This window comes from Vulpes lagopus, chromosome 12 (genome assembly GCF_018345385.1).
Source record: "Vulpes lagopus strain Blue_001 chromosome 12, ASM1834538v1, whole genome shotgun sequence".
Lineage (NCBI taxonomy): Eukaryota > Metazoa > Chordata > Mammalia > Carnivora > Canidae > Vulpes > Vulpes lagopus.
In genome coordinates, this window is record NC_054835.1 from 15,704,450 (window position 1) to 15,731,314 (window position 26,865).

Sequence of the window (26,865 nt, forward strand, 5' to 3'; positions counted from 1 at the left end):
AAGCATAGGCAGGTTGGAACATTGGTTAGGATTGATTCAGGGTCCCCTGGTGACTGGTGACTGGGCAGGAGGAGAAAAGTATCCCTTCTGGACCTTATTCTGGGGCATCCCTCCCGCTGAGGATTGGGATTCCTAACCAGGTACACTGAGCCTGCCCATGTCCTGGTCCCACCCCTGAACATTCACATCAGTAGGTCAAAGGTGGGGGCCTGGGCCCTGCAGGCTTCCCGGCAGCCATGGACACTGGGGAATTCTGATGCTGGAATGTGGAATGACGGGCCCTTGGACCGCTTCAACCTTCCAGTTTGTTTGTCTTTTCTTGTCCAGTGACCTCACGTTTTTCAAAACTGAGTGTGGGGAAGGGTCTTGAACCGGGCTCTGGAAAGACCACAGCCCCTGACTGTTCCCCTGCCTGTTCCCCTGCCTCATGTGATGGCAACTCTCAATTCTGCTTCTCCAGGTGAATGTGGGGCTACTTGGCCTGAGCATGCTGGGGTTCTGCCTCCCCCTCTACCTCATCTGCTACCGGCGCCAGCTGGAGAGGCAGCTGCAGCAGAAGAGGGAGGATGACAAGCTTTTCCTCAAGCTGAATGGCTCATCCAACCGGGAAGCTTTTGTGTAGTGCCCACCACCCCAGAACTGTGGCCTGCCCTCGCTTCAGTGACTCACCAGTGTCCTTCTCTCCATCCCAGAGGACCTCCGTGCACCCTCAGGATCCTCTCCTTCACATTTTTGGAGTCCACCCTCCTTCCCAGGGCCCTGGTCCTGCCTTGGAGCTCTGCTGTGGAAGGATGGGAGAGGGCCCGGATGTTCAATTTTCTTACTGCTGGAAGCAAAGGCAGCCTTGGGCTTTGCTCTGCCATCCTCGGGGGGACCCTGGGGTCCTGAGGCTCTGTGGTACCTGCAGGGGGAGCAAGGAGGGCCCCCAGCAGGCAGGCTCTCTCCCTTAAGTGTCTGGATTCTGCCTCTTGCCAAAGCAGAGGGGTCTGCCATCTATTGCCTGCCAACTACCCCTCGGTTGCATGACCACTGGCCACACCTGCCTAAGGACAAAGGCTTGCGCTGCCTGCACCCCCTTGCCTGGCCCCTCGACCTCCTCCCTTGGTCAGTCTGAGGCTGCCTGAGGAAGGAAGGACCCGCTTCCTGTTGTTGGTGCTAACTCCTTTGTAATTCCAGCCCCCTGTAGCCTGTCTATGACCTGTCCTGCTGTTATAGGCCTGTGGAGAAGCCCCCCTGGTTTAAAGCCTGGGGAGGGGATGGAGGGCTGGATAGTCAGGCATGGCTCAGAAACCAAGGACAAGGCTGCTTCGTAGTCCCTCACCTCCTCCCTCAGGGAGAAGAGCAAGTTTCCACTGCCACCCTCCATCCAGTCTGTGACCTGAAGGGAATTAAAACCACACCAACAGGGCACCCCCTCCACACACAGCTGTCTTTATGGGGGTGGCAGTCAGGCTGTTGCTGACAGAGAGGTCCTGGCCTGACTGGGGAGATGGATTGTGAGGGGCTGTGTGTACATGTGGGATGTGTGACCATGTGATGTATGTGAGAGATGTGTGTGGGGTGGTGCTGAGGTGTGGGCTCTGGGTGTCTGCCCTCATCATTCTGGGGCCCCCCCGCACAGCAGCCAGTCAGACCTGCTATAGGCCCAAGGGCTGGGAGGCGGAGGCCGCCTGTCTCTGGGCCTGGAGCTGGTCTGAGGCTGTGGGGCCACAGCGACCCCTGCTGGCAGGTTCCTCCAGGGCCCTGGAGCTATTTACGTGAGAGAGGCCACTCCTCTGCCAGGCTGGCCTGGCATTCCAGCCACCCACCTGACTGCCCCCAGAAATGTGTCTGAGAATTCCTGGGAGTGCTCAGCAGGGTGGGTTGATTTTTAGATTTATACTTTTTGGGTCTTTTTAGTTTTACCAGACTCCTTTTTGTAAAGCAATAAATCCATTTTCCTCCTGGTAAGGGATCCCCCTGCTAGCATTTCAGTTAATGGCTACATATGCCTGTCTTGAGCTTGCGAAGAGGCAAGACAAGGTTTTCTGCCATACCCAGCAGTTCCCCATCTGACTGCCATCTTAGGAGCTGCAGTGGGCCAGGAAAATATCTTACTCTCCTGCCTTGCCCCCAAACAAACTGGGCTTGGCAGACATCTTAGAAGTGTGGGCCCACCCCTCCTCTGCTGTTTATCCCAGCCAAACCGTGAATCCTGACCCCTCCCATCCCGTACTCAGATTTCCTACCCCTACTCAGGGTTCCTCCTGAGCTGAGGACACAGAGTGACACCAAGAGAGTCTCAGAGACAGAGGCAGAATGCGGTGAGGGGAACTGGTGAACAGGAAGGGGCAGACCCAGACCCAAATTTGAGCTCTGCATGAACAGTTGAGCACCTTGAACACACCTAATTTTCCTAGGCTTCATTCCAGTCCACTCAAACATTTAAACAAAAAAAATTCCTTAAGACAAATATTTTTTAAAAGGAGAGAGAACTAGATCAACATTTCCCAAATCCTTCCTCAGAACACTAGTTCTATGAGATGTTAATTCTAATTGGGAAAAAAAAAAAAAACTTTAATGGTAAGGGCTGCCTGGCTGGCTCAATCAGTAGAACTTATGACTCGGGGTTGTGGTTGTGAGTTCAAGCCCCATGTTGGGCACAGAACTTACTTAAGAGAAAAAAGAAAATGGCCAAATTTGGGAATTGCAGAGAGAAAGTCAAGTGTGTTTTCTTACAGCAGGCACCTGATGCACTTTTGTCATGTTCATGGACATGTGGCTTCCCAAGACCAGAGCACTAGTTTTAGTGGTCAGAGCTGTCTGTCCTCATGTGTGCCCAGTGACCACCCGCAGCAGGCACTCCTCTGGTGCTTGTTAAAAGTGTAAATGCCAGGTGTTGCCTCTGGCCTAGAGGAAATGAGCAGTCTGTTTTGCTAAGCCCCATCTGGTGATTCTGGTGCCCCCAAAAAGTCTGCTCTGACTGTAGGGAATTGATGGATTACATATTTTCCTGTTGTCATCCTTGAATCATAAAAACCCAGGAGTTAGATACTATCTAACTGGCTATCCCTATCTTATAGCCAGAAAGCTGGAGGCCCGAGGGCTATAATAACTTGCTCAAGGTTAGAGCCAGAGGAGTGCAGTTTGGGGAAGTGCCAATAGCAAGAGTTAGCAAGGGCCCTTCCAGCTGGGAAAATGCATTGAGGTTGTACATTCAGGGCCTGTGCTGTCTCCAGCAACACTCAGGGCCAACCAAAGGGAGTTGCTGCCACCTGTCTCTCCCACCCACCGGCAGGACATGGAGACTGTGGGAAGAAACAGGCATTGAGAAATGAGTGCAGGGTGGAGCAGTACCAGGTGGGTCAGGTACCTATGCCCCCACCCCCTTGTCGGGGGCCAGGCATTCTGCTCTGCACAGAGTTGATGGGTTACATACTTTCCTATTATCCTTGAATCATGATAACCCAGGAGTTAGATACTATCCGTATTTTATAGCTGGAAAACTCGAGGCCCAGAGGGTGTAGTAACTTGCTCAAGGTTAGAGCTGGTACTCCTCTATGCCTCTGAAGTCATTAGAGCATCCAAGGCCCTCCAGACCAGGACATTCCATTCAGAGCATCAATCAGCCTCAGGGCCCTACAGGCTATGGGAGCAGGGCAGCACCGGCCCAGGAAAGGGAAGCAAAAAGCCAGGCATGTTCTCTATTTGTTGGAGCCAAGAGCTTCCCCAGACCGGGGATTAAACGTAGAGTAATGTTGGCTGATGGGTACTTGGGGGAGCAAATCTCTGTCACCTCAACCCTGAGAGGAATTCCCTGAGGGGGAAAGGACCAGGGGCTGGTCAAGAGGCAGAGGGCACCAAGTGGCCACAGATCTCTGTCTCCACTACCCCTTCCCCCATGCTTCAGGTTTCTGGTGGGAAGGGGCCAGAAGTGATACCTGGCCAGAGTGAGGGATGGGTTGGACCACCCTAGGAGCATTGCCAGGAGTCCCCTCCTCTCTAGTCTCCTTGGATTCCTGTCCAGGAATCTTGTCATTCCTTTGTAGTTGGCTTCCTCCAAACCCTCCTGGGGGAAGGTTCCAGCCATCCTCATTGTCCTGGACTATGTCTGATGGCCTGGGCCCCCAGGACTCTGAAATGGGGACATACTTGGCGTGGGGGTGCATATGCTGGACCGCCACAGGCAGTAGCATGAATACATTCAGCCAGTGGGGTTTCTGATGCACTTGGATGATAGCCTATGAGAGTATGGAACGGGGGATGGGAGATGCAGACAAGCGGTTGGCACTCTGTGGTGAGGGGCCCCCATCAGAGAGCTCTGAGAATCCTCTCTACAGGATTGGGCTTCCGGGGCTATTTAAGCACCAGCTCCCTTTCTCTCTGAAGGAGAACACAATAGCTTCTCATGGGTTCTTGGGGTGGTGAGGTGCCTTACCTGTTCCAATTATCAGGGGCCCAACTCGAGGGTCAGAGCCCATTTTCTTCAAAATAAATGGTGGGATTATGAGGATTTGGAGCCCAGGACCCCCAAAGTGAAGGAGTTGGTTTTCCATAGGCTGCAGCACCCCCAGCCCTAGAATTGGGGGTAATCAGTGTGAAAAGGTGAGCTCTGTTAACCTGTTGCCACCCATGTTCTAACTCACCCAAAGCCTGGGGTGAGGATGCTGTGTCGTGAAGGAAGTGCAGCATTGTCTGTGTGGGTGGCCTGCCATAGGGTGAGGCTCTCTGTACACAGGGAGCCACTGCCTGTGTCCCTGGGTCTCTGCAGATGGTATGTCCACCTTTGAAGTTAGTCATTCTCAGCCTCCTGGCGTGGATCTGAGATGAACTGGGGCTCCTGGCCCCATCCCAGAATGAGGTCCCATCTCTTCTGTGCCAAGGAGGCAGTGAGACAAAGCTCAGAGGTTAGAGGCCTCACCACAGATACCATCTGGGTGACCTTAGGCAAGTCTTGAGCCTCAGTTTCCTTATCCGTAAAATGGAGATGATACCTTCACTGTGAGGTAGGTGAACATGGACACAAAGCCCTGGTACAGCAATATACTTGACACTTAGTAGGTACTTAACAAGCAATAGCATTACGTTTATGATTCCAGAAGAGTGCAGCTAGCACAGGGAATGAAGACCCCCCACCCCCACCCTAACCCCATCCATATCAAAGGACATCTACTTTAGGCAACTTTGACCAGAACAGACCCATGGCCAAGTGAAGGAAGTGAGATCTGTTTCTGCTGACCCCTATCTCTCTTAGAAAATCTCTCTATGCAAAAGCCTAAAGAAGTTGTCCCCCTGTCCGTTTTTCTTTTATGCCTCACATACTAGTAAGATATTTGGCCCTAAAGCTTCTCAAGATAATGTCTAAACGTTCAGGCACTATGATGGTATATGCTGAGTGGGGTGACTCAGGTCATGTACCACGTCCTGTACAACTGCTTGGCTGTGCCTCTGTGTGGGCACATGTGCACGCATGGGTCCAGATGTATTCAGGTGCGAATGCATTTTGAGGAGTATAGGAGCTGTCCGTGTGCCCCCTCTCTACCTAGCTGGGGCAGAGGGAGAGGGTCTTCCCTCACTGAATCCCTTTCCATCACTGGAACAGCCTTGGTCCTGAGTGGCGCCTGAAGGGTCCATTGGTTCCTGTGTTAACCAGGGTCGGTAGTGATACCACAACTCAGTAACTGGTCCTGACTTCCTGCTCCATTGCTGTTTCTGGCACCTGGCTTACTTCCTGGCACACAGTAAGCACTCAATAAATGTATGCTGAGAATGGCTAAGAACTGCTTCCTCCTCTGCTTCTATGTCTCTTCCTACATCTTTCTGCCCTTGCCTTTTGCTCAGATTACCTGTCACTTGTCTGAAACATGCTCCCGGACCCCCACCCCTCCTCTGTGCTGCACTTGCCACTGTCCAGCTTTGCTGGTTTGGCCTTCTGCCCTGCCATTTGAAGAGATGGGAGAGGGATAGAGTACAAGGACTCTTGGGTGGGAAGCCCACAGCTCCTGGTGAATTCTGGTTCTAAAGGGAGCTCATCCTTGTCCCTTTTCTGTTGTCCTAAAGTGCCAGTCACGGACCTGATTGCTTCTCCTATAGATTTCCCACAGAGCAGGCCATCCTCCTGCCAGGGCCCTGGGCAGTGACAGCATGAGAGACAGCGAGCCACTGGGCCTTCCCAGAGAATCCCCAAGGAGATTCCCACCCCAGGGAGGGAGGGGGTACCCTGGTTCCTGACCCTGCTTGGGTGGAGAGGGCTTGAGGCCCAGGGGAGGGATGAAGATGGCCTTGGGGGCCAGCTGAGGCAGGGAGGAGAGAGAATGTTACATGGGATGTGTGGGAGCTCCTACTCATCAGGATTGCACACTCTAAAGCTGAGCTGCTGCCACATCCCTTTGTTGCTACCTTTCCTTTTCCTGTGTTTGATTGATACAGGTCAGAGAAATATTTCTCTAATATAAGTAGAGCCACAGCATAAGGTCCCTGGTGATCCAGGGGCTGTTATACCTTTACCTCCATGCCAGGGACACAGGACGACTTGGGGGGATTATGGGGACCTGGAGGCCACAGCCTCCATCTAACGGGCAGCTTTGGCACCATTCTAACCTATCATGGCCATGTGGGAATGAGCCTAGTGTTGTCAGATCTTCTGAGTTTTTTCAAGAGATGCTGAAAATCCAGGGCGCCTGAGTGGTTCAGTCAGTGAAGTGTTTGCCTTTGACTTGGGTCATGATCTTGGGGTCCTGAGCCTGGCTCAGGCTCCCTGCTCACTGGGGAGTCTGCTTCACCCTCTGCCCCTCCCCCCATCACACATATGCGCTCTCTCTCTCTTTCAAATAAAATATATTTTTTAAAGATTTTATTTATTTATTCATAGAGACACAGCTAGAGAGAGAGAGGCAGAGACACAGGCAGAAGGAGAAGCAGGCACCATGCAGGGAGCCCGACGTGGGACTCGATCCCGGGTCCCCAGGATCACGCCCTGGGCTGCAGGCGGCGCTAAACTGCTGCACCACCGGGGCTGCCCTCAAATAAAATCTTTTTTAAAAATGTTTAAAAAACAAAGAGAAGTTGAAAATCCTAAATCTTTTTTTTTTTTTTTAATCCTTATTTTCAGAGGCACCTGGGTGTCTCAATAGGTTAAGTGTCTTTTGATTTCAGCTTAGGTCATGATCTTGGAGTTGTGAGATGGAGCCCCAAGTCAGGCCCTGTACTGGGTGTGGAGCCTGCTTGGAATTCTCTCTCCCTCTCCCGCTGCCCGTCCCCACCTCACATCCCCATTTTCAAATGTTGGCTCAAAATTTTTTTTTTCCTTTGGACGCGTGTGTGGCTCAGCGCTTGAGCATCTCCCTTTGGCTCAGGGCGTGATCCTGGAGTCCCGGGATCGAGTCCCGCATCGGGCTCCTTGCATGGAGCCTGCTTCTCTCTCTATGTCTCTGCCTCTCTCTGTGTGTCTCGCATGAATAAATAAAATCTTTAAAAACATTAAAAATTTTTTTTTCTTAACTATCATGGTGCATAGCTTTCAACCGTATGCAGACCAAACACCATCAGAGGTAGGGAGAGGGAAGAGGAGTAAGTAAAGGGCCTCCTTGGCTCTTTTGGGTGCCCAAACCAACTGCCTGCCTATTTCTTTGACTTTAGCTGGTGACATGTTTGTCTTATGTCAGACTGTGGCCCTACCTGGGCTGGAACCTTTTTCTTTGTGTAACTTTGTGTCCCCTCCGCCTGGTGCCTAATGAATGCTGTTGATCAAGCAGGTGGGTGAAACACTCTAGTCAAGTTTCTAGAATGGTCCAGAGTCTCTATTTAGGGACAGGGAATTGCCAGGCAAAGCATAGGGCGGAAGCAGTAGCCCGCCCTTACTGGCTGAGTGCCTGTCCATGGCCTGGACTGGCCGACACCCTCCTCCACCCAGCGGGCCCAGCCCAGCAGCCAGGGTCACACGTTTATCTGGTGTGTTTGGTCTGGTATCTGTCTCTCCACTAGAATGAACGCTCCTTGAAAGCTGGCACATACTCCCTGCCTCGGTCACGGTGATACTTCCAGTGCCTAGAATGGTGCCTGGCATAGAACCAGCTCCTTGGTAAATATTTGGAAGATGATACTTGAAACAGGAGGGAGATAGAGAGAGAGACAAAAATAAACAGAAAAGAGGCTGAACCACACTGAGAAGCTGGGGTAAGAGCATGCTCTTACCCAGTAGGAAGGGATAGAGCAAAAGCTGGAAATGGTGAAACACAGTCTTCCCGAGATACCCAGAGATGGGTTACAGGCGTGGCGGTGGCCAGGGCAGCGGCAGGGCCTGTCAGCTCAGTGGCCTAGGGCGGGTGTCAGAACATCAGAATGCACAGACACAAAGATGCAGACAAGAGCAAGGCCAAGATGGAGCTGAGAGCACCTGGGGAAGGAGACTGGTGCACAGAGATGAAAGAAATACCTGCTGGAGGGCATTGCCCAGATGGAGCACAAGACAGAGCCTGAGATGACAAGGCAGAGAGAGGGGTGAAGAGAGAGCTACATATGGACAGAAGACAGAGATGGAGAGAGGGAGAGAAACGAAGAAAGAGACATGAGAGACAGGAGATAGCTGGGACACTGGAGATTTGATGCCTGGAGCCTGCAGTAGTTCTGAGGGGCAGTGGTGTCTGTCCCTCCTTCCTCACAACACCTCTTCCCCAATAATGATAATGTGGAGATCAACATTATTAAAGTGAGCACAACATCACTTTAAGCACAGTGCCTCGGCTGCTGATTCCCAGCAACCCTACGAGGCAGGTACGGTCGTGCCCTGGTTTTACAAACAAGTAAGCTGAAGCTCCGAGGAGTTAAGTAACTTGCACAAGATCACTCAGATGGAAGGTGGTAGGGCTGGGACTCTGAGGTATCAGGCACCTGGGGGTCTGCTCCCACAGTGGGGCTGAGGGCTCCTGGGAGGCCACAGCTGGAGACTGCTGGGGCACCTGCAGGTAAGGACTCACGCCTAAGTGCAGCTGAAGTGAAGCCTGCTGGATGAAAAGAAATATAAGAGGGATCCCTGGGTGGCGCAGCGGTTTGGCGCCTGCCTTTGGCCCAGGGCACGATCCTGGAGACCCGGGATCAAATCCCACGTTGGGCTCCCGGTGCATGGAGCCTGCTTCTCCCTCTGCCTGTGTCTCTGCCTCTCTCTCTCTGTGTGTGACTATCATAAATTAAAAAAAATTAATAAATAAAAATAAAAAAAAAAGAAAAGAAATATAAGAAACACAGCAACTAAAAATAAAATGGGGGGAAAATGTGGACCTTGTTCAGACACTGAACTTACCTAAAGATTTTTAAAATCTATTTATTCATGAGAGACATGGAAAGAAAGAAGCAGAGACACAGGCAGAGGGAGAAGCAGGCTCCTTGCAGGAAGCCCGATGTGGGACTCAATCCTGGACCCCAGGATGATGCCCTGAGCCGAAGGCAGATGTTCAACCACTGAGCCACCCAGGCGCCCTGACACTAAACTTATCTAAAAGAAACTGCAAGATTGTATTTTCTAGACAATTAGGGAAATCTGAATATGAACTGGGTATGAGATACTATCAAGAAATTATTAATTTTGTTAAGTATGATAATGGCACTGGGGATTTTTGAGAAAACATTCCTTTATTTTTTTATTTTTTTTATTTTTATTTATTTATGATAGTCACACACAGAGAGAGAGAGGCAGAGACATAGGCAGAGGGAGAAGCAGGCTCCATGCACCGGGAGCCCGACGTGGGACTCCATCCCGGGTCTCCAGGATCGCGCCCTGAGCCAAAGGCAGGCGCTAAACCGCTGCGCCACCCAGGGATCCCGAGAAAATATTCCTATTTCTAGAATGCACACTGAAACACAGAAGGGTGAGGTGGCACGATGTCTGAGATCTTTAAAATGTTTTAGGGATGCCTGGGTGGCTCAGTGATTGAGCGTCTGCCTTCAGCTCAGGGTGTGATCCTGGCGTGCTGGGATCGAGTCCCAGATCGGGCTCCTTGCATGGAGCCTGTTTCTCCCTCTGCCTATGTCTCTGCCTCTCCGTGTGTGTCTCTCATGAATAAATAAATAAAATCTTTAAAAGTAAAATAAAATAAAAATAAATAAAATGTTTCAGGGATGCCTGAGTGGCTTAGTGGTTTAGCATCTGCCTTTGGCTCAGGTCATGGTCCAGGGGTCCTGGGATCAAGTCCCACATCAGGCTCCCGGGCAGGGAGCCTGCTTTTCCCTCTGCCTATGTCTCTGCCTCTCTCTCTCTCTCTCTGCGTCTCTCATGAATAAATAAAATCTTTTTAAAAATGTTTCAGAAAAGAGATGAAGCAAGAGCAGCAAAATCTTGCTAACAGTTGAATCTGGGTGACGGACTGGGAGTTCCTCAAGGCCTTCAGTGGCTGCTCCCTGCCCCCTAGAACAGAGATACAGTTCCTTAGCTTGGCACACTCAGCCTGTGTGCCCACACATGGCACACTCATGTGCTAAGCAGAGGCCCTTGTAGAATCCTGCCTCAGGGCTTTTGCATGTAATAGCTTCCCTCTGGAGATGCCATTTCTTCTTTTCATCTGGTTCATGTGCCGTTGTCCTGGGATACTTCCCATACCTTTGCAGCCCAGGAGGCCTCTCCTCAGACCTGCCACAGCACTGTTCTTTGTGTCACACATGTTCACCTTTATCACAAGCTACCTTGCGTCCCTAGTTACAGTTCCCTAAAAATGCAAAGTCTCCTCTCTATGAGCAACTCGAGGGCAGAGGCTGTTTCTCAGCTGTTTCGCTTGTTTTGCTTTTTACTTTCCTTTTGCCCAGCACAGCCGCCAAGCCCCCTTGTCACAGCTCTCATTAACGAAGAGCCAGGTCAGCAATAATTCCTCTCATCCAGTCCTCTAAGAGCCTTCCCTGACCCCAACTAATGTCTCCCACTACTGCCCACAATCACCCTGTTCAGCCTCTCTGTAACATTTACCACTACTTGAGGTTATTTCTGTATTTCTTTATATTCTTGCCTCCTTCATCCCCTCTCTGCCCACCCCACAGAGTGAGCCTTCAAACACCAAACTTGCTTAAAACCTTTTTTTTTTTTTTTTAAGATTTATTTATTTTAGAGAGAGAGCAAATGAATGAGAGCACATGCATGGGGTGGGGGGCAGAGGGAGAGAGAATCTCAGGCAGACTCCCTGCTGAGCGTGGGGCCCACTTGGGAGGCTTGATCTCCAGACCCAGGATCATGACCTGAAATCACAAGTCAGATGCTTAACCGACTGAGCCACCCAAGGCGCCCCAAACTTGCTTAAAACTCTTAAACAGGGCAGCCCGGGTGGCTCAGCGGTTTAGCGCCGCCTTCAGCCCAGGGCGCGATCCTGGAGACCCAGGATCAAGTCCCATGTTAGGCTCCCTGCGTGGAGCCTGCTTCTCCCTCTGCCTGTGTCTCTGCCTCTCTCTCTCTCTCTGTGTCTCATGAATAATAAACAAACAAACAAATAAATAAATAAACAAAACTCTTAAACGGCCCAACCCCCTTAAGATGTTCTCCAAACACTTTATTATCACCTGCCAGGTACTGTATTATCTGCCCCCAACCCTCTCCCCACTCGGCCTGACACAGGTTTTGGTATACAGCAGGTACTTTGCAAATACTTATTGGATAAATATCATCACACTAAGACTGCTGGGTGAAAATCTCCATCACACGCTCATTATGGACTTTTTTTTTTTTTTTTTAAGATTTTATTTATTCATTCATGAGAGACACACACACAGAGAGAGAGGCAGAGACACAGGCAGAGGGAGAAGCAGGCTCCATGCAGGGAGCCCCACGTGGGACTCCATCCTGGGTCTCCAGGCTCACGCCCCGGGCTGAAGGCAGACGCTAAACCACTGAGCCACCCGGGGATCCCCTCATTATGGACTTTTAACCTCTGCCTCCTCACCTGTAAACAGGGACGGTAATGGTAACTTTTTCTGGTAGAGTTGTGAGGAGTCAAGCACTCAGAAGAGCACTTGCACGTAACTTGGCTACCTTTAATGTTTTCTCGGCGCAGCCCTTTCCTGGATCTCAGCCCACCCCACCGACGGGACCCGTGCGTGCAGGGGTAGAACACCTACACCTAGATCCCCACCCGACGCCTTACTGTCTGCTCCGCCTCCTGCCGGGGCCTGGCGCCCGCTGGGGGGCCCACCTTGGACGCGGAGACCCACGCAATGGCCCATTTAAGGACGGGAGGGGGCTGGCCCGAGAAGGCTCCGCCTTCGCGCTGAGGTCAGCGCGCACAGCTGCGTGTGACGCTCTGGTTGCTGCAGAGACGCCCCGCCCCCGCGCGGCGCTGCGGAACCGGAGCTCCGGGCGGCGTCGGCAGCGGCGCGGGAGGCGGCAAGGCCGGGGTGGCAGGAGCCGGCGCGGCGACCGCAGCGAGAGCGGTGGGGACGGAGCAGACCACGACGAAGGCGCACAGGCAGCCGGGCCGGGCCGGGCCACGGGGACAGCGGCCGCCGGGAAGCGGGCGGGAGGCCGGGCGGGCAGTGGGCAGCCGCCGAGCTGCGGAGCGACATGGTGCTGCTCAAGGAGTAGTGAGTGTCCGGCGGGCCGTGCGGAAGCGAGGAGGAAGGGAGAGTCGGGGATGACGACCAGGGAGCCTGATGGCCTGGCGGAGGGGATGCAGCGGCCGGCCGGAGCCCGAGGGGATGGAGAGCCATGGATGGCCCAGTAGGGGCTGAGGGGACCGTGAGGGCCGGACAGGGCCTGAGGTGGGGCCAGCGGGGATAGAGAGATACGGACAGCTCCTGAGGTCGGGCCTGAGGGACCGTGAGGGCCGAATAGGCCTGAGAGGAGAGGCCAAGGGGACAGTGAGGGCTGGATAGGGCCTGAGATGGGGTCAAGGGGACAGTGAGAGCCAGCAGAGCGTGAGGAGGGGCCGAGGGGATGGAGATGCGGGGCGGCCCTGCAGTGGGGCTGATGAAGGGGCCTGCCAGAACTGCAGGAGTGGCAGAGGGCACTGGCGGGAGAAGGAGGAGTAGGCTGCGGGAACCAAGAACAGTTAGTTAGCTTCAGGAATGGAGCTGAGGTGATGGGGAGGAGTGCGAGGAGAACCTGGAGTATGAGGAGCCGCTACCTTAGGCATGAGGGGAAGGATCTCAATACGTGCACACAGGAAAAGCAGCAGGGAGTTAGGGCCAGGGTTGGGTGACAGAGGAAGGGTCCAGAAAGATAGCACAGGGGACCAGTGGCATGACATGGTGCCCAAATGGTAGGTGAGGAGGAGGAGGTACTTGGAAAGAAGCTTAGGGTGTTTGCTTGGGACTTGGGGACACTTGGGTGAGGAGTCCAGAAAATACTGGGTAGGAACCGATTTGTGGGAGTTATAATGATGGACAAGGCTGGGATGTGACCAGGGTAGAGGGCAGTTTGGAAAGGCAATATGTTCATGAATATATATAATAAGCATACAAACTGGAGTGGGGCTTGGGGGAGCAGGGGCAGCTTCTCTCTAGGGTATTGTCAGTCTTGATGCAAAGAGAAGGAGAAATTGCTTTGAGGAATTGAGGAGATTCCTATAAAGCCATTAACTGAGGAAAGACAGTGAGGGATGAGGGAGTTCTTGAGTACTGACTGAGGTGGGAAATTAGTGATTTGTGGTAGGCGTTGCAAGGAAATAGGCTTGCTCCTGAAATCCAGGGGATTGGATGACAAGTTGGGATGTTTAGATTGCCAAATCTTTCAAACACTAGATGACTGATCGCCCCGGCCTTGCCGCCTTCTCAGGGGCATGGTTCCAAGTAAACATTTCAAGACCTTTTTTCCCCCCAAAGAGGAGAGACTGAATGTGTATGTGCAGAATTTACAGTGAAACTGCTTCCCTCGAGGGGGAAGGCAGGTGAGCAGCATTGGATCAGAAGCCCAGAAGTCCAGAAGTGGGAGATGTCCCAGTAGAGAGCAACTCGTAGAACTCTGTTGGTAGCCAAGCAGGTGTACAGAGGGCTGTTTCCATTTTGTCATTGAAGGCACTTTGTCCCATTCCATCTGGCTTGCTCCTTGGAGGTATTTAGGACATAGTGTGGAACTTTGGATAACAAAGGGAGAGGAGACCAGCATTACTTTGAAGCCCCTCCATTTCTGGTTCTTGACATCCAGGATGATGTTGTTCCAGAGCTCAGAGCTTTGTATGGTGAGGAAGAAGAACCTTGGATTACCAACAGGAGGAAGTTGTGGTACACTTTGGATTTTATTTCTTATTTATTTGTTTTTTAAAAGAGTTTATGTATTTGAGAGAGAGAGCAAGCAAGCAGGGTGTGGGGAGAGGGAGAGAGAGAGAGAATCTCAAGCAGACTCCACGCTGAGCACAGAGCCTGATGCGGGACTCAATCTCAGGACCCCAATATCATGACCTGAGCCTATATCAAGAGTTGGATGCTCCACTGACTGAGCCACCTAGCGCTTGGATTTTAATCTTGACTATCTAGATAATAGGCTTTTCCCATTCTCCTGATTTTTATTTTATTTTTTTTCTGTTCCCAAATGAATCCTAGAGTCTGTAGAAACCTGTAGTTTTGTGAAGAAGGTCAGGCAGGGAAGGGACCTTCGGAGGAGATCTGAGTGAGTTCCTAAGAAAGGTCCTTCCTTCCCATTCTTTGTTTTTCTACCCTTGAAGCCTGCTAGGGGAAGGCCCAGGGTGCTGGGGATGCAGAGCCTGCTTGGCATCCACGCTTCCTTCCTGCCCAACTTGTGCCCTGCATGAGCCTGGGCGAGTGTGTGCATTGTGGGGCAGGGGGCGCGGAGGGGGGCATCTGAGACACTTGGTTGTGGCTGCAGTGCTGCGGCTCTGGGAAGGGTAGAAGTGAAGGTCACACTGAAGTGAGCACAGCTCCAGTCTCAGCCCAGCACTGCCCCTGTGGCCCTAGCCTTTGGAATTGCACTCTCTTGCTGCTGAAGTGGTTTTGCTCCTGAGGAGCCAGGGAGAAACATCTGGGCGTGCAGCCGTCATGTAAGCAGCGTCAGAGCATCCTGTCAGGAACTGGCTGATGCTGGTCTCCTTTTGGGGGAGTCATGGTACCCACCAAGAGCCTGAAGTTTTCCCTGTTGATTTTTCTGATACTTCCTCTAACAGGATTCTCCTTGATTTGATGTCTGCAGATTCTTGGATGTGATTCTTACTGCTGTTCTTGAAGATAAAAGGCGTATTGTTTTCTAGGAAGTTTTGTCTGAAGGTGCAGAAATTGTGGCCTCCAAGTTGAAAGTATTTTTCTGCACTGTCGGCTTTCTCTGATGGGAGGAGGGCATTTGTGGCAGCATCCAATAACCTGCAGGATTTGTGTTATTTGACTCATTCTGGAGGAGGAGGTTAGCAAGCAGTAAGGACTGGAAGCCCATTTTGCTTTTCCTGCTACTTTTCTGTTCTGTGCCTTGCTTTTACTGTGGTGTTTTTCTCAGACCCCTGTGTACTTCTTGCTACCTGGGGGACCTTTGTAGATTTAGAAAATAGTGAGCAGACTATTTACCAGCCTGGAACACAGGTCTCAGTCGTCGGAGCCACTGCATAGCAAGAAGAACATAGCAGCTCATGCTTCACCAAGCGTGCAAGGTGCAGAAGGCTCCGGTGGGTTCCAGCTAAAGTCTGGGCACTGAGAATTTAAGCTTGGGATCTGGCTTGATTTGTATGAATAAAACCAAGTGTTTTTGTCTCAACTCTCTGACCTTAGAGCTTTGAACTGGGGCTTGGTGGTTGCTCTGCCACTAGCCCTCGTATCTCTGTGGAACTCCGACTGGTGTGGGACCTTGCTGGCCATGGCTTTTCTGTTAGGCTACTGGTGGTACTTCCAACAATTGGTGTTCGTTGGAAACGAAGGAGTCCATTGGGGTGCCTTTGGACAGCTTCTGCAGGTCAAGACACAAGTCGAGTGTCCGCTCTGGGTGCCTTTGTGACAGTAGTTTATATTGCATTGTCTTGCCCCAGAGCAGAGGTGGTTGGTGTGTGTTCTTAGGGTGATTAAGCTTTGAAGGAGCTTGGCCCCTTTCTAGCCTTCCACCTTGAGGGCTATTGTTAGGAGATTGGGCCCACAGAGATGAAATCCCCAGGACCTGATTCTTCAGGTCTGACTCCTCATCTTGGCTTCAGGAATTTGTAGGGATGGGTCCTCGTTTTGCTGGGAAAGATATTGAGGGAGGAGAGGGAGAAAAGAAGAGCTCCAAATGTGAGTCAGAGGCCTGGGAAGTAGCTGGTAGAAGGACAAGTTTGCATTGCATCACAGGGTTCTCAGTGGGACCTGAAGGGCACAGATGATCCTGCCTCAGAGCACTCAGGGGCCCATTCTCTACTGGGTTTTTTGACAGTGAGTATATGTCATGTGCAACCAAACGTTTAATACTGTTCTAAGACAATGTGTAAGAGCCCTGGGTGGCCTTCAGAGTCTGAAGTTGATACTGTTTTCTCTCTCTTATAGTCGAGTCATCCTGCCTGTGTCTGTAGATGAGGTAAGTTCTTTTTTTTTTCTTTTTAATTCATAGTTGTGTATAATTGCTTGTGACCATTAGCTATGTTGGGCTCCAAGTAACCCATACTCTTCATGTGGTTTTCATAGCTGTTCTAACTTAGAGATCATTAGTACTCAATGAGAATTTCCCTGGTGCCACTTTCTGTTGAAGGAAGACCTTTATTTTTTATATCTGTGCAACCTCCCTTAGTTGTTGGCCTGCTAGGTAACTTTGAATAGAGATCAAATGAGTCCGTTTTACCTGCTAGGACTGTGCCTGTTTGGGGACAATTTTTTTAGGATTGAATGTGTGAGGGGATTTCTGCGACCTCCATGACTCGACTGGGAAATGTGCATGGCTCTCTCTGGTTGTGCAACAAACCAGTAGGGCAGGAAATCTCCAAGGCCCTCCCTGTCTACACTCTAGGTGACTGCTGCTGTGAAGACCAAGGCCAGAATCCTTTTTACAGAGGGCCGGGAATAACAAATGGGCTTGGCTTGCCCTCTGTCCTTTTATGGTTTTAGGCCCAATGTTCCTGTTTATGGGGACCTGGCAGGATTTGCCACAAGAAGGTTCATAGGCCACACTGACTCAGAATAGTCTCTTGGACAGCAGAAAACTGTCATAGAGCCTCCCTTGTCCCACCCTTTTCTTTGAATTTCCTCCACTCTCCTCTCCTGGCATAGTCTGTTCTTTGCACATCCCACCCCCAACCCCCATCCCCCCAGCTTCTAGCCAGGCTCCAGTTTGGGTGAAGTATGTCAGCCAGTGTGGTGCCTTCAGTCACTGTCTTTCCTGTGGTGTCAGCATGAAGCTGCTGTGATAACTTACACTCTGATCCAAATATGAAATGGACCTTTGAAAAATGAAATCAGGCCAACAGAGCCTACAGCATGCTTTTTTTTTTTTTAGCATGCTTTTTTTTTTTAAATAAAGATTTTATTTATTTATTCATGAGAGACAGAGAGAGAGAGAGAGAGAGAGAGGCAGAGGGAGAAGCAGACTCCATGCAGGGATCCCGATGTGGGACTCGATCCCGGAACTCTGGGATCATGCCCTGAGCCAAAGGCAGACACTCAACTGCCAAGCCACCCAGGTGTCCCATGCAGCATGCTTTAGATGAGACAAATATCCCAGCTTCTTGACCCCAAAAGCGGGGGGGTTGGCATTGGCCCCCTAGAGGATTGTCTCCAGTGATGGGCTACACTCTGATAAGAGCTGTGGCGATCTGGGGGAAGGAGCCAGAGGTTGGCCTCGAACATGCTCTGGGAGTTTTGGGAACATAGATGTTGCTGTCTTGGAGGCACCTGACATGTCCCTGGGCTCTGGGAACTATATGCTTAGGCTGACAGGTATTGGCCTAGGGGTCCTATTAACCCACCTTTTTGGGGGGCCTTGCTCTCTTTGTGAAAAATAAAAGTAGTGATTTTCCAAACCAGGAGGCCAAGCAAGAAGGCCCAGCATGTCTCTTGCCCTGAAACTCAGCACTTCGAGGTCCAGTAATTCTCTCTCTGCTGTACGGGATGATCCTACCTGCCAGGCAGGAAGATGTCTCCCAAAACTCAGGAGTACCTCAGTGTGGCATTTTGCGATGGAGTGGATCTTTTCATAGGAAGTATCTCGATGGAACCAGGGTGGAAATGTTTCTGAGAAGCATGGCCAATCCAGAAGAGCCAGCACTGTTTGGGAGCTGTATTGGCTACTCTGTACTAAGCCTGTATTGGCTACTTATGATGGGGCCAAAAATGGAGAGCACCTGCAATTGGCAAGTTTTTTGTAGTATTGAGGAAGTGATGGAGCAGAGTAAAGAGCCTAAAGTCTAAGTGGAAGCTTGCCAAGTAAACGCTTGGTAGGATTCATCTCTCCACCTGGGAATGGTCAACCTGCTCTCAGCTAGAAACCACTACTGAGAAAGCAAGTGCATGGCCTGGGCAGGGTGAAGCAGGAGCTGCTTTTCTAAGATTTTTTATTTTGAAGTAATCTTTATGCCCAATGTGCGGCTTGAACTTAAAACCCTAGATTGAGAGTTGCACACTCCACTAACTAAGCCAGCCAGGCGCCCTGGAGCTGCTTTTTTTGATGACTTGAACCTTAGTTCCAGAAGATCAGAACATCTTGAATGGAGAAGCCAAAAAAGAAATGAGTAATGATCAGCCTTTTCAGTCTTTATCAATAGCCCCAACCTGACTCCTGGTTCCCCTGGGAACAGCCCAGCATCATGTGACTGTTAGAGTCACTTCCTAATTGAAGACCTTGATTTGAGGCCCTCTGGGCTTGCTTGCTTTACATTAATTAATTAATTTAAGTAATCTCTACACCTAATGTGGGGCTTGGGCTCGAACTCATGACCTTGAGATCAAGGGTCTCCTGCTCTTCCCACTGAGCCAACCAGGTGCCCCTCCTCAGGTCTTTCTAATGTAGGTTAGGAAAAAGAAGAAAGAGAAGGCCATGGCTTTATAGCCATCTTGATGATCTGAACCAATATTTTGGGGTGGAATTAGCTTCTCTCTGGCCAGAGCCTTTGGCCTAATATGGACCAGGGTTTCTAGGCATTCTATTGCAGAGCAAGAAAGCCCTAGCTGTTTGAAGGGTGTGTGCACCAGTTGTTCCTGGCTTAGATAGGCCCACTCTTTCCCTATGGGCAGAGCTGGTTTACTTCCCATTTCCACAGATTTGTGCTACCATCCCCCTGTGGTACCTGGGATGACAGGGTCATATAGTGAGACCCACAGCTGTGCCAGTTCGTCACAGTGATGTTTCATGTCAGTGTCTTGTGCCCACCTGCTACATCTTCCTGAGCTCCCCCTCCCAGGTTGCCAAAGTGATAGTCTCTGTTTTTCTTAGCTGAGTGTCTTAGTTCTTTGGGACAAGGGCAGGCACCATTGTCCGAGGCCTGAGGAGGCTGGAATCCCAGTCTCCTTGGGTCTCTTCATCTGATTTAATGGTCTGACCTCCCACCCTTATCTCAATGTGGCTGCTTTCTGTTTCCCAGTGTATGGAGCTGCTATGCCACAGGGAACCCTTTGACATAAAAAATGTCCCTCACTTGTAGCTTATGGAGGCCAGTTTTACTTAACCCCTTTGGATTAACAAAACTGCCTTCAATTGTCTCATTGGGATTAAAGGATCAGAATATCAAGAGAGATTAAGGGGGAAGATGCCAGCCCAACAGAATGATCCTCTTAGAGCCTGCCCTCTGATTCCTGCATCTGATGAGGAACCAAATGAAGGGGATTAGTCTCTGCCTGCCCCCCACCCCCCCTCAGCAGAACCACCAGCTGACAGACAACCCAGTCCCCTCCACCAGGCCCTTTCTTTAGCCTGCCCTTTAGGATTGCTGAGTTAGTGGTTAGACGTTCTTATGACTTTTCCCTAAAACAGAATTAGTGCTCCTTCTTAGGACCCCCTGGCTTAGCCAAACCCTGACCCACTTGATAGAGGTTTTCATTTTGCCTCAGCCAGGGGGTGAACTTGGAAAGGCACCGAGACAGCTTGGTGCTCCCTGGGGGCATTGAGGCAGCACTGATGTTGCTCAGGATTAGCAAGGTCAAGGTGACTGGCTCTCACCCAGATGTTCCTCTTTATGGGATTAACTGAGCCTTGATCACTTTCCTGGGCCTTTCCTTGGCATTTTGTACTGGGTTTTTACTTTGGAAGTTAGGGCTCTTTCTATTTCATGGTGAACAGTGAATTGTGCTGGTGTGCTGTTTCCCCTTCCAGACTTCACCCAGAAATTTCCCTGCAGTGCTTATGAAGCTGCCTAGAAAAGCAGGCTTCCAAGGTGAAGCAGCTCTGGAAACTGCCTCTGCTCCTTGCTGTTGCCGACAGTGGTTTAAGTGGCAGCTGCCCAGAGAGGCAGCCTCTCTATTTTAATCTCAACGGGTGGAAAACCCTTGTCTGTCACTCCTGGGAGTACTGGGGCGTTTGGGGAGGGGATGTAGCCAGTGAGGAAAACCTTGACACCCGCAGTACAATCAAAAACCTTTTTTCCCCTCGTACTCCCTAAGCTGTCATGCCTGGTGGTATTGGTGGTGATAGGGAGAATGCATCCTTTGCCTTAAATGTAACTTCCTGCATTAATTGTTGCTGTCCGTTCTTTTTGTCTTATTTTTCCCTCTGAACAGCTTCCCTCAAAGAGGAGGGAGCAGAAGGGCCAGGCCTGGGCAGACATTGGTCCCAACACTGAGTTGGCCTGAGGGGGTTAGAGGAGGCCAGTAATCTTGACTAGTGACTTGGCAGGGTGGCCTATGACCCAAGTAAAGGAAAACTAGGTTCTTTTCATCTAGTAAGATGGCAACACAGAGACTGTACTTGTCAAATTGGGATTAGTACATACTGTGGGGTAGGAATCTTTGTTATCCAATATAGGAAGCAGGGCACTTGCTTCAGCCATACCGGGAATTTGGAAAGCATCAGGTTTGGTTGCCTGCAAGACTGTTCTCTGAGTTGCTGGCAGGGTGATGAGCTGCCCAACACTGGAGAAAAAACAAGTAGATGAGCCAGTTTCAGAAGAGGTTGTGGAGGATCCCTGGGTGGTGCAGCGGTTTGGCGCCTGCCTTTGGCCCAGGGTGCAATCCTGGAAACCCGGGATCGAATCCCACGTCGGGCTCCCGGTGCATGGAGCCTGCTTCTCCCTCTGCCTGTGTCTCTGCCTTTCTCTCTCTCTCTGTGTGACTATCATAAATTAAAAAAAAAAAGAAAAAAAAAGTTGTGGATTTCTTTTTTTTTTTAAGACTTTATTTATTTATTCATAGAGACACACGGGGTGGGGGGGAGGGGAGAGAGGCAGAGGGAGAAGCAGGCCCCATGCAGGGAGCCCGAGGGGACTCGATCCTGGGTCTCCAGGATCACACCCCAGGCTGCAGGCAGCGGTAAACCGCTGTGCCACCAGGGCTGCCCGAGGTTGTGGATTTCACAGAGCACTGGGCAACTTTCTTTGACAAGAAGTCATGTGTTAGGATCTGTTTAAATGAATGGGATAAAGAGACTTCTAGCACCCAACCAAGATCTTGTTTTAGGGTCTTAATACCAGAGGCAGGTTCAGAGAAAAAGCTACCTTGGACTCTATAATGTGTTTTCTGGATGGTGATGTGAGGTTAAGCATATTCACCTGCCTCCTTAAGCCTTGATGGAGGATATAAAAATGGGAAGGATTAAATTAAACACATCTGACAACTAAAGAAAGGCCATGGAGCAGTGTTCATAGTTGCTGTAGGATTCGGGCAAGGTCCCATGTGGAACTGCAGAATGAGGTTTTGGATGCAGAGGAATCCCAGAGTGATCTAACTGGATGGTTACTTCTCACCTGTTGAGAAGATTCTGCATTCACAATAACTCCTGTTTCATTGTTCCTTTAGTATCAAGTAGGGCAGCTGTATTCTGTGGCTGAGGCCAGCAAAAATGAAACGGGCGGCGGTGAAGGTGTGGAGGTCCTGGTGAATGAGCCCTATGAGAAGGATGGTGAGAAAGGCCAGTACACACACAAGATCTACCACTTACAGAGGTATGTGGCTGAGCAGCATAGCCAAAAGGCAGCCAGGTATTGAAGTGGAGATTATGGATAATTGGGGGTGTTTCTGGGTTATTAGCTGGTTTCTTAGGTTGCTTCACCTGTAAGAGTGGGTGTAAGTGGCACTTCTTCGCTCATTTAAGTTTTTTTTTTTAAGATTTTTTTTTTTTTAAATAAAATACTTGCCTTGCCTCAACCAGGCTTTTACTCCTCAGAGGTGGTAGCATTTGGTTTCTTAGTATTTAGTTTCTTAGTTGTCTATGAATATAGGGGTGTGTGTGTGTGTATGTGTGTGTGTGTGTGTGTGTGTGTAAATGGGTGTTCCATTTCATTTATTATTCTCTTACATACATGTGATCAAACTATACATATGATTCTTGACTTTGCTCCTTTGTTACCTGTAAAACCATAGCTGTCATTCAGTGTCAGCATATTCTGTCCTATTCTTTTAGAATATGTTATACAGATGTGCTATAGCCCATTTCACCAGTCCTCCCTTGGTAGATATTTATAGTAATTTCCAGATGTTTACATACAGTACTCTCATAAGATTCCTCCTGCACAAATCTTTTGCTGTACTTATGTGTATAAATTTATAGTAAGTGCTCCTAAAAGTGAAATTGTGGGGCAGGGAGTATTTTAAATTCTGATACTGTGAAATCAGTTACCAGAGAAATTTTGGCACCTTTATGTGGATCAAAGGCATAAATATTTAAAAGTGAGTCTGATTTATATACCAAAATCCATAGCAAACCACACAAATTTGCTGAATCTCTAATTGAAACAGTAATATTTCAGGAAATTATAAGCTGACGTAAAGGACATTGAAAGCCATAGTAAACATACAGCAGCTTGAATGGAAGTTGAACCAAGCTAGTCTTAGAAACTATCCAGTATTGGAAAAAGTAAACCTGATATATATATTTTTAACAGTGCTAAAGTGTACATAACACAAAAGTCATCATTTTTACTATTTTTTAAAAGATTTATTTATTTGAGAGAGAGAGCAAGGGGAGGAGCGGAGGGAGGGAGAATCCTTTTTTTTTAATTTTTAATTTTTAATTTTTTATTTTTTTTATTTATTCATGAGAGACACACAGAGAGAGAGAGAGGCAGAGACACAGGCAGAGGGAGAAGCAGGCTCCATGCAGGAAGCCTGATGTGGGACTCGATCCCAAGACTCCAGGATCACACCCTGGGTCAAAGGCAGGCGCTAAACCGCTGCGCCACCCAGGGATCCCAGGAGGGAGAATCCTAAGCAGACTCTGAGCCAAGTGAAGAGCCCTCCAAAGGGTTAATGCCATGACCCTGAGATCACAACCTGAGCCGAAACCAAGAATTGGACACTTAACTATCTGTGCCACCTAGGTGGCTCCCTCCCTCTTCCTTCCTTCCTTCCTTCCTTTCTTTCTTTCTTTCTTTCTTTCTTTCTTTCTTTCTTTCTCTTTCTTTCTTTCTTTCTTTCTTTCTTTCTTTCTTCTTTCTTTTAGCATTTTTTTATTTTTTATTTTATTTTATTTTAATTTAATTTTATTTATTTATGATAGGCACACAGTGAGAGAGAGAGAGAGAGAGAGAGGCAGAGACACAGGCAGAGGGAGAAGCAGGCTCCATGCACCAGGAGCCTGACGTGGGATTCGGTCCCGAGTCTCCAGGATCGCGCCCTGGGCCAAAGGCAGGCGCCAAACCGCTGCGCCACCCAGGGATCCCCATCTTTTAACATTTTTTTAAAGTTCAGTGACAATAAATACATTCACATTGCTGTGCAACATAAACCAGAATTTTATTTTATTTTATTTTAAAGATTTTATTCATTTATTTGACAGAGAGCACAAGCAGGGAGAATAGCAGAGGGAGAGGGAGAAGCAGACTCCCCACTGAGCAGGGAGCCTGACATGGGACTCGATCCCAGGACCCTGGGATCATGACCTGAGCCATAGGCAGATGCTTAACCCACTGAGCCACCCAGGTACCCCCAGAATTTTAATTTATAGTCACTGAACTGAAAATTATTTTCACTTATTTTCATTTGGTAAAATCTCTGATTTAGTATAGTCTGATGCTGTGGAGATGTAAAAGTGCTAGCCCAGAGGAGCCACAGATTTTGTGAGTGCTGGAACCAGGAGGAGAGCAACACTGAAGTGGGGGAAATTTCACCGTGATCCTGTTTCCTTGCCATTGTTCTCTTTTTTCCTCCATATCTCCTCTTCATCTTCCTCCATCCCTACTCTGAGTTGACTACCAGCCAATCCTTACTGAGCCATTAGCAATTGATTAGCATAAGGCTCAGGATATGCCTTTCTCATAATGCATTTGTGTTTTTTGTGCATAGGAGGACTTTGCAAACAGGTTGGTAGAAGAGGCCGATTGGTTCCTTATGACTCAATTGGTCCAACTAGAGTGTCAGAAGGTCTGTACATATGAAGGTGGGACTTGTCTTACCCTCTTCTTTAAAAGAGGGGTAAACTTTGAGCTGCCACTACCACTCGTTATTTAATCCCAAAGCACTCAAATGCAAAGACCAAATCAAAACCAGCAGTGCTGAATGCCCTGATCACCTCTCCTCGTTAGAATCAGAACCTTCCTGTCAGCCATCTATTGCCCCAGTCAGAACCATGGGTTCCCCACCACCCTCTTCCTCATCCCTTATATCAGCTCAAGTCCTTTTGACTCCATTTCCTTAGTATCTCCAGCATTTCCATTTCCTTCCATCATCTCTTGGTTGGATTACTAAAGTGGCTTCTAACTGCTCGCCCTGCTTTCCATTTCTCTGCACAACTTTGAGTGTTCTGTCCAAAGGTAGATATGTTGGTGGCTTAAATAGATCTGGATGGCTTTCCTTTGCCCGTAGGATAAAATCCATACTCCTTCTTGACATAACTTACAAGATCTTTTATGACCCAGCCTCTGCATGTTCTTTTATATTCCCTGCCTCATACCTTACATCAGCTACTCCAAACTTCTCTCTCTTTCTCCCAGCTTTTCCCACCCCATTCCCATCCTTTTATCTAGCTCAGGTCTACTCATGTTCTACTCTGCGTATTCATTTAGTTCTTACTTTCCCTGAGGAGCCTCCCACACCATGTTGTTCCAGTGTTCTGTCCCCCAGAGCCCTGTGCTCACCCACTGTGGCACACACTTAACAGTGCTGTCCTCTGCCTGGTTAGATGGACTTCCCACTAGAATGTAAGCTCCATGAAGTCAGGAGCCATGTCTGTGTGATTTCTGTAAGTATCCTGGTGCCTGGCACACAGGAGACTTACTTGAATGAGTGTGGCAGTGAGTGAATGAATCTCAAAAGGTTGCTCTGAGTGCCGGGCTTTGCTCTTTTGTGTTAAGGCCTCAGGCACTAAAGTTGAGGAGATTGTTGGAGCCTACTAAAGACTGCATAGATTACCAGTTAAAAACTAGGGAAGAGGAATATTTGCTCCTTAAAAAAAAAGGTTCATACTGTATGTATATGCTGTTCTGTAACCTGAGATAAAAAGAATTGATTAGAAGAAATATTTTGTCCTGGGAGACAGATGGCCCTGAAGCCCTCCTGGCCTCCCAGAACTGATAATAGCAGATTAGATAATCTTGGATTCCATATTCCAAGTCCATCAGCCAGACAATGTGGCCTATAAACCTAGACTGGTCCACTCTTGAAGGTATGCCATCCTTGCAGTATGTAGTATAATTCCCTGGGCCTGGTGAGCTCAGGAAAAATGGGTCATGATAATGTAAGAACCAATAAGCCATGGCAAGTAGCCAAAGGTCCCACCTGTTGTCCTGTTCTGATGGGTGGTGAGGCACTGGGATGAGTTTTGGATGGATGTTAATAGCCCGATGAACTTAGGTGTCAGGCTTCAGCTGGTAGCTTCTCACACAGAAGGGTAACCTGCTTATCTCGTGGAAACTTGCTTGCCAGTGCCACTGAAGCAGCTAGAGCTGTGGCCCAAAGAATGTGATGTAAAAGTCCATTGTCTTCTCTCTTCTCCATTCCTCTTCATAACCCCTTTTTCTTACCACAGCAAAGTGCCCACGTTTGTTCGAATGCTAGCCCCAGAGGGAGCCCTGAATATACATGAAAAAGCATGGAATGCCTACCCTTATTGCAGAACTGGTAAGTGCAGACCTGGCCAGAAGCTGGAGTTTGGGCCCTAAGGTAGACAGAGGGTATGGTCAAGTAGGCCCCAAAGGGGGCAGTGAATTAGGGCTGGGTCCCACCTTCATTTTCCAGATTAAGCCAATGAAAGGATGAACTTGGGGAACCCCCTCAGGCTGGTGGTGAGTGTGTGTGTTGTCTAGTTCAATTTGGCAGCCAGCTGAGTGGGAACCACCTGTAGTTGTCACAGCCTGCGATGGTACAGAACCAGCCTCTCTTGGAATGGTATAATAAATATGATTGCTTTTACCGATTACGGAAGTAGTATTCTCTCTTTAAATTGTGGAAACTACATACAAATAGAAGAAAATAATCACCCAGGATCCTTCCATTTCTAGATAGTCACTGTTGACATTTTAGTGTCTTTTTATTTATTTTTTTTATTATTTTTTTTTTAATTTTTATTTATTTATGATAGTCACAGAGAGAGAGAGAGAGAGAGGCAGAGACATAGGCAGAGGGAGAAGCAGGCTCCATGCACCGGGAGCCCGACGTGGGATTCGATCCCGGGTCTCCAGGATCGCGCCCTGGGCCAAAGACCGGCGCCAAACCGCTGCGCCACCCAGGGATCCCTTTAGTGTCTTTTTATAATCCTTATATGTGTATTTCCAGACACATTTTTAAGACAGATTTTAAATTAAATCATACTAATTATTAGATTTATTTTTTATTTAGAATTTTTTCCGTGTCATTATGTAGTCTACTGTTTTTTTAGATCTGTAATATCTGCATAGTATTCCATTCTATGAGGGTACTATGATCTTATTAAACCACTCACTT

At 49.2% G+C, this 26,865-nt stretch overlaps 2 protein-coding genes across 2 annotated transcripts in view; both read left to right on the plus strand.

Moving 5' to 3' along the window:
* The window catches only part of SLC43A2 (solute carrier family 43 member 2), a 46,983-nt gene extending 41,227 nt beyond the window's left edge, over positions 1-5,756 (plus strand). Inside the window, exon 13 of the mRNA XM_041725247.1 lies at positions 461-5,756. Coding sequence (XP_041581181.1) covers positions 461-622 — 162 coding nt within the window. The 3' untranslated portion in view covers positions 623-5,756. The remainder of the gene's footprint in view (positions 1-460) is intronic.
* A 6,517-nt stretch (positions 5,757-12,273) lies between these two features.
* PITPNA (phosphatidylinositol transfer protein alpha) overlaps positions 12,274-26,865 on the plus strand; it is a 41,801-nt gene continuing 27,209 nt past the window's right edge. Inside the window, exons 1-4 of the mRNA XM_041724675.1 lie at positions 12,274-12,531; positions 16,399-16,429; positions 21,787-21,932; positions 25,952-26,043. Coding sequence (XP_041580609.1) covers positions 12,512-12,531; positions 16,399-16,429; positions 21,787-21,932; positions 25,952-26,043 — 289 coding nt within the window. The 5' untranslated portion in view covers positions 12,274-12,511. The remainder of the gene's footprint in view (positions 12,532-16,398; positions 16,430-21,786; positions 21,933-25,951; positions 26,044-26,865) is intronic.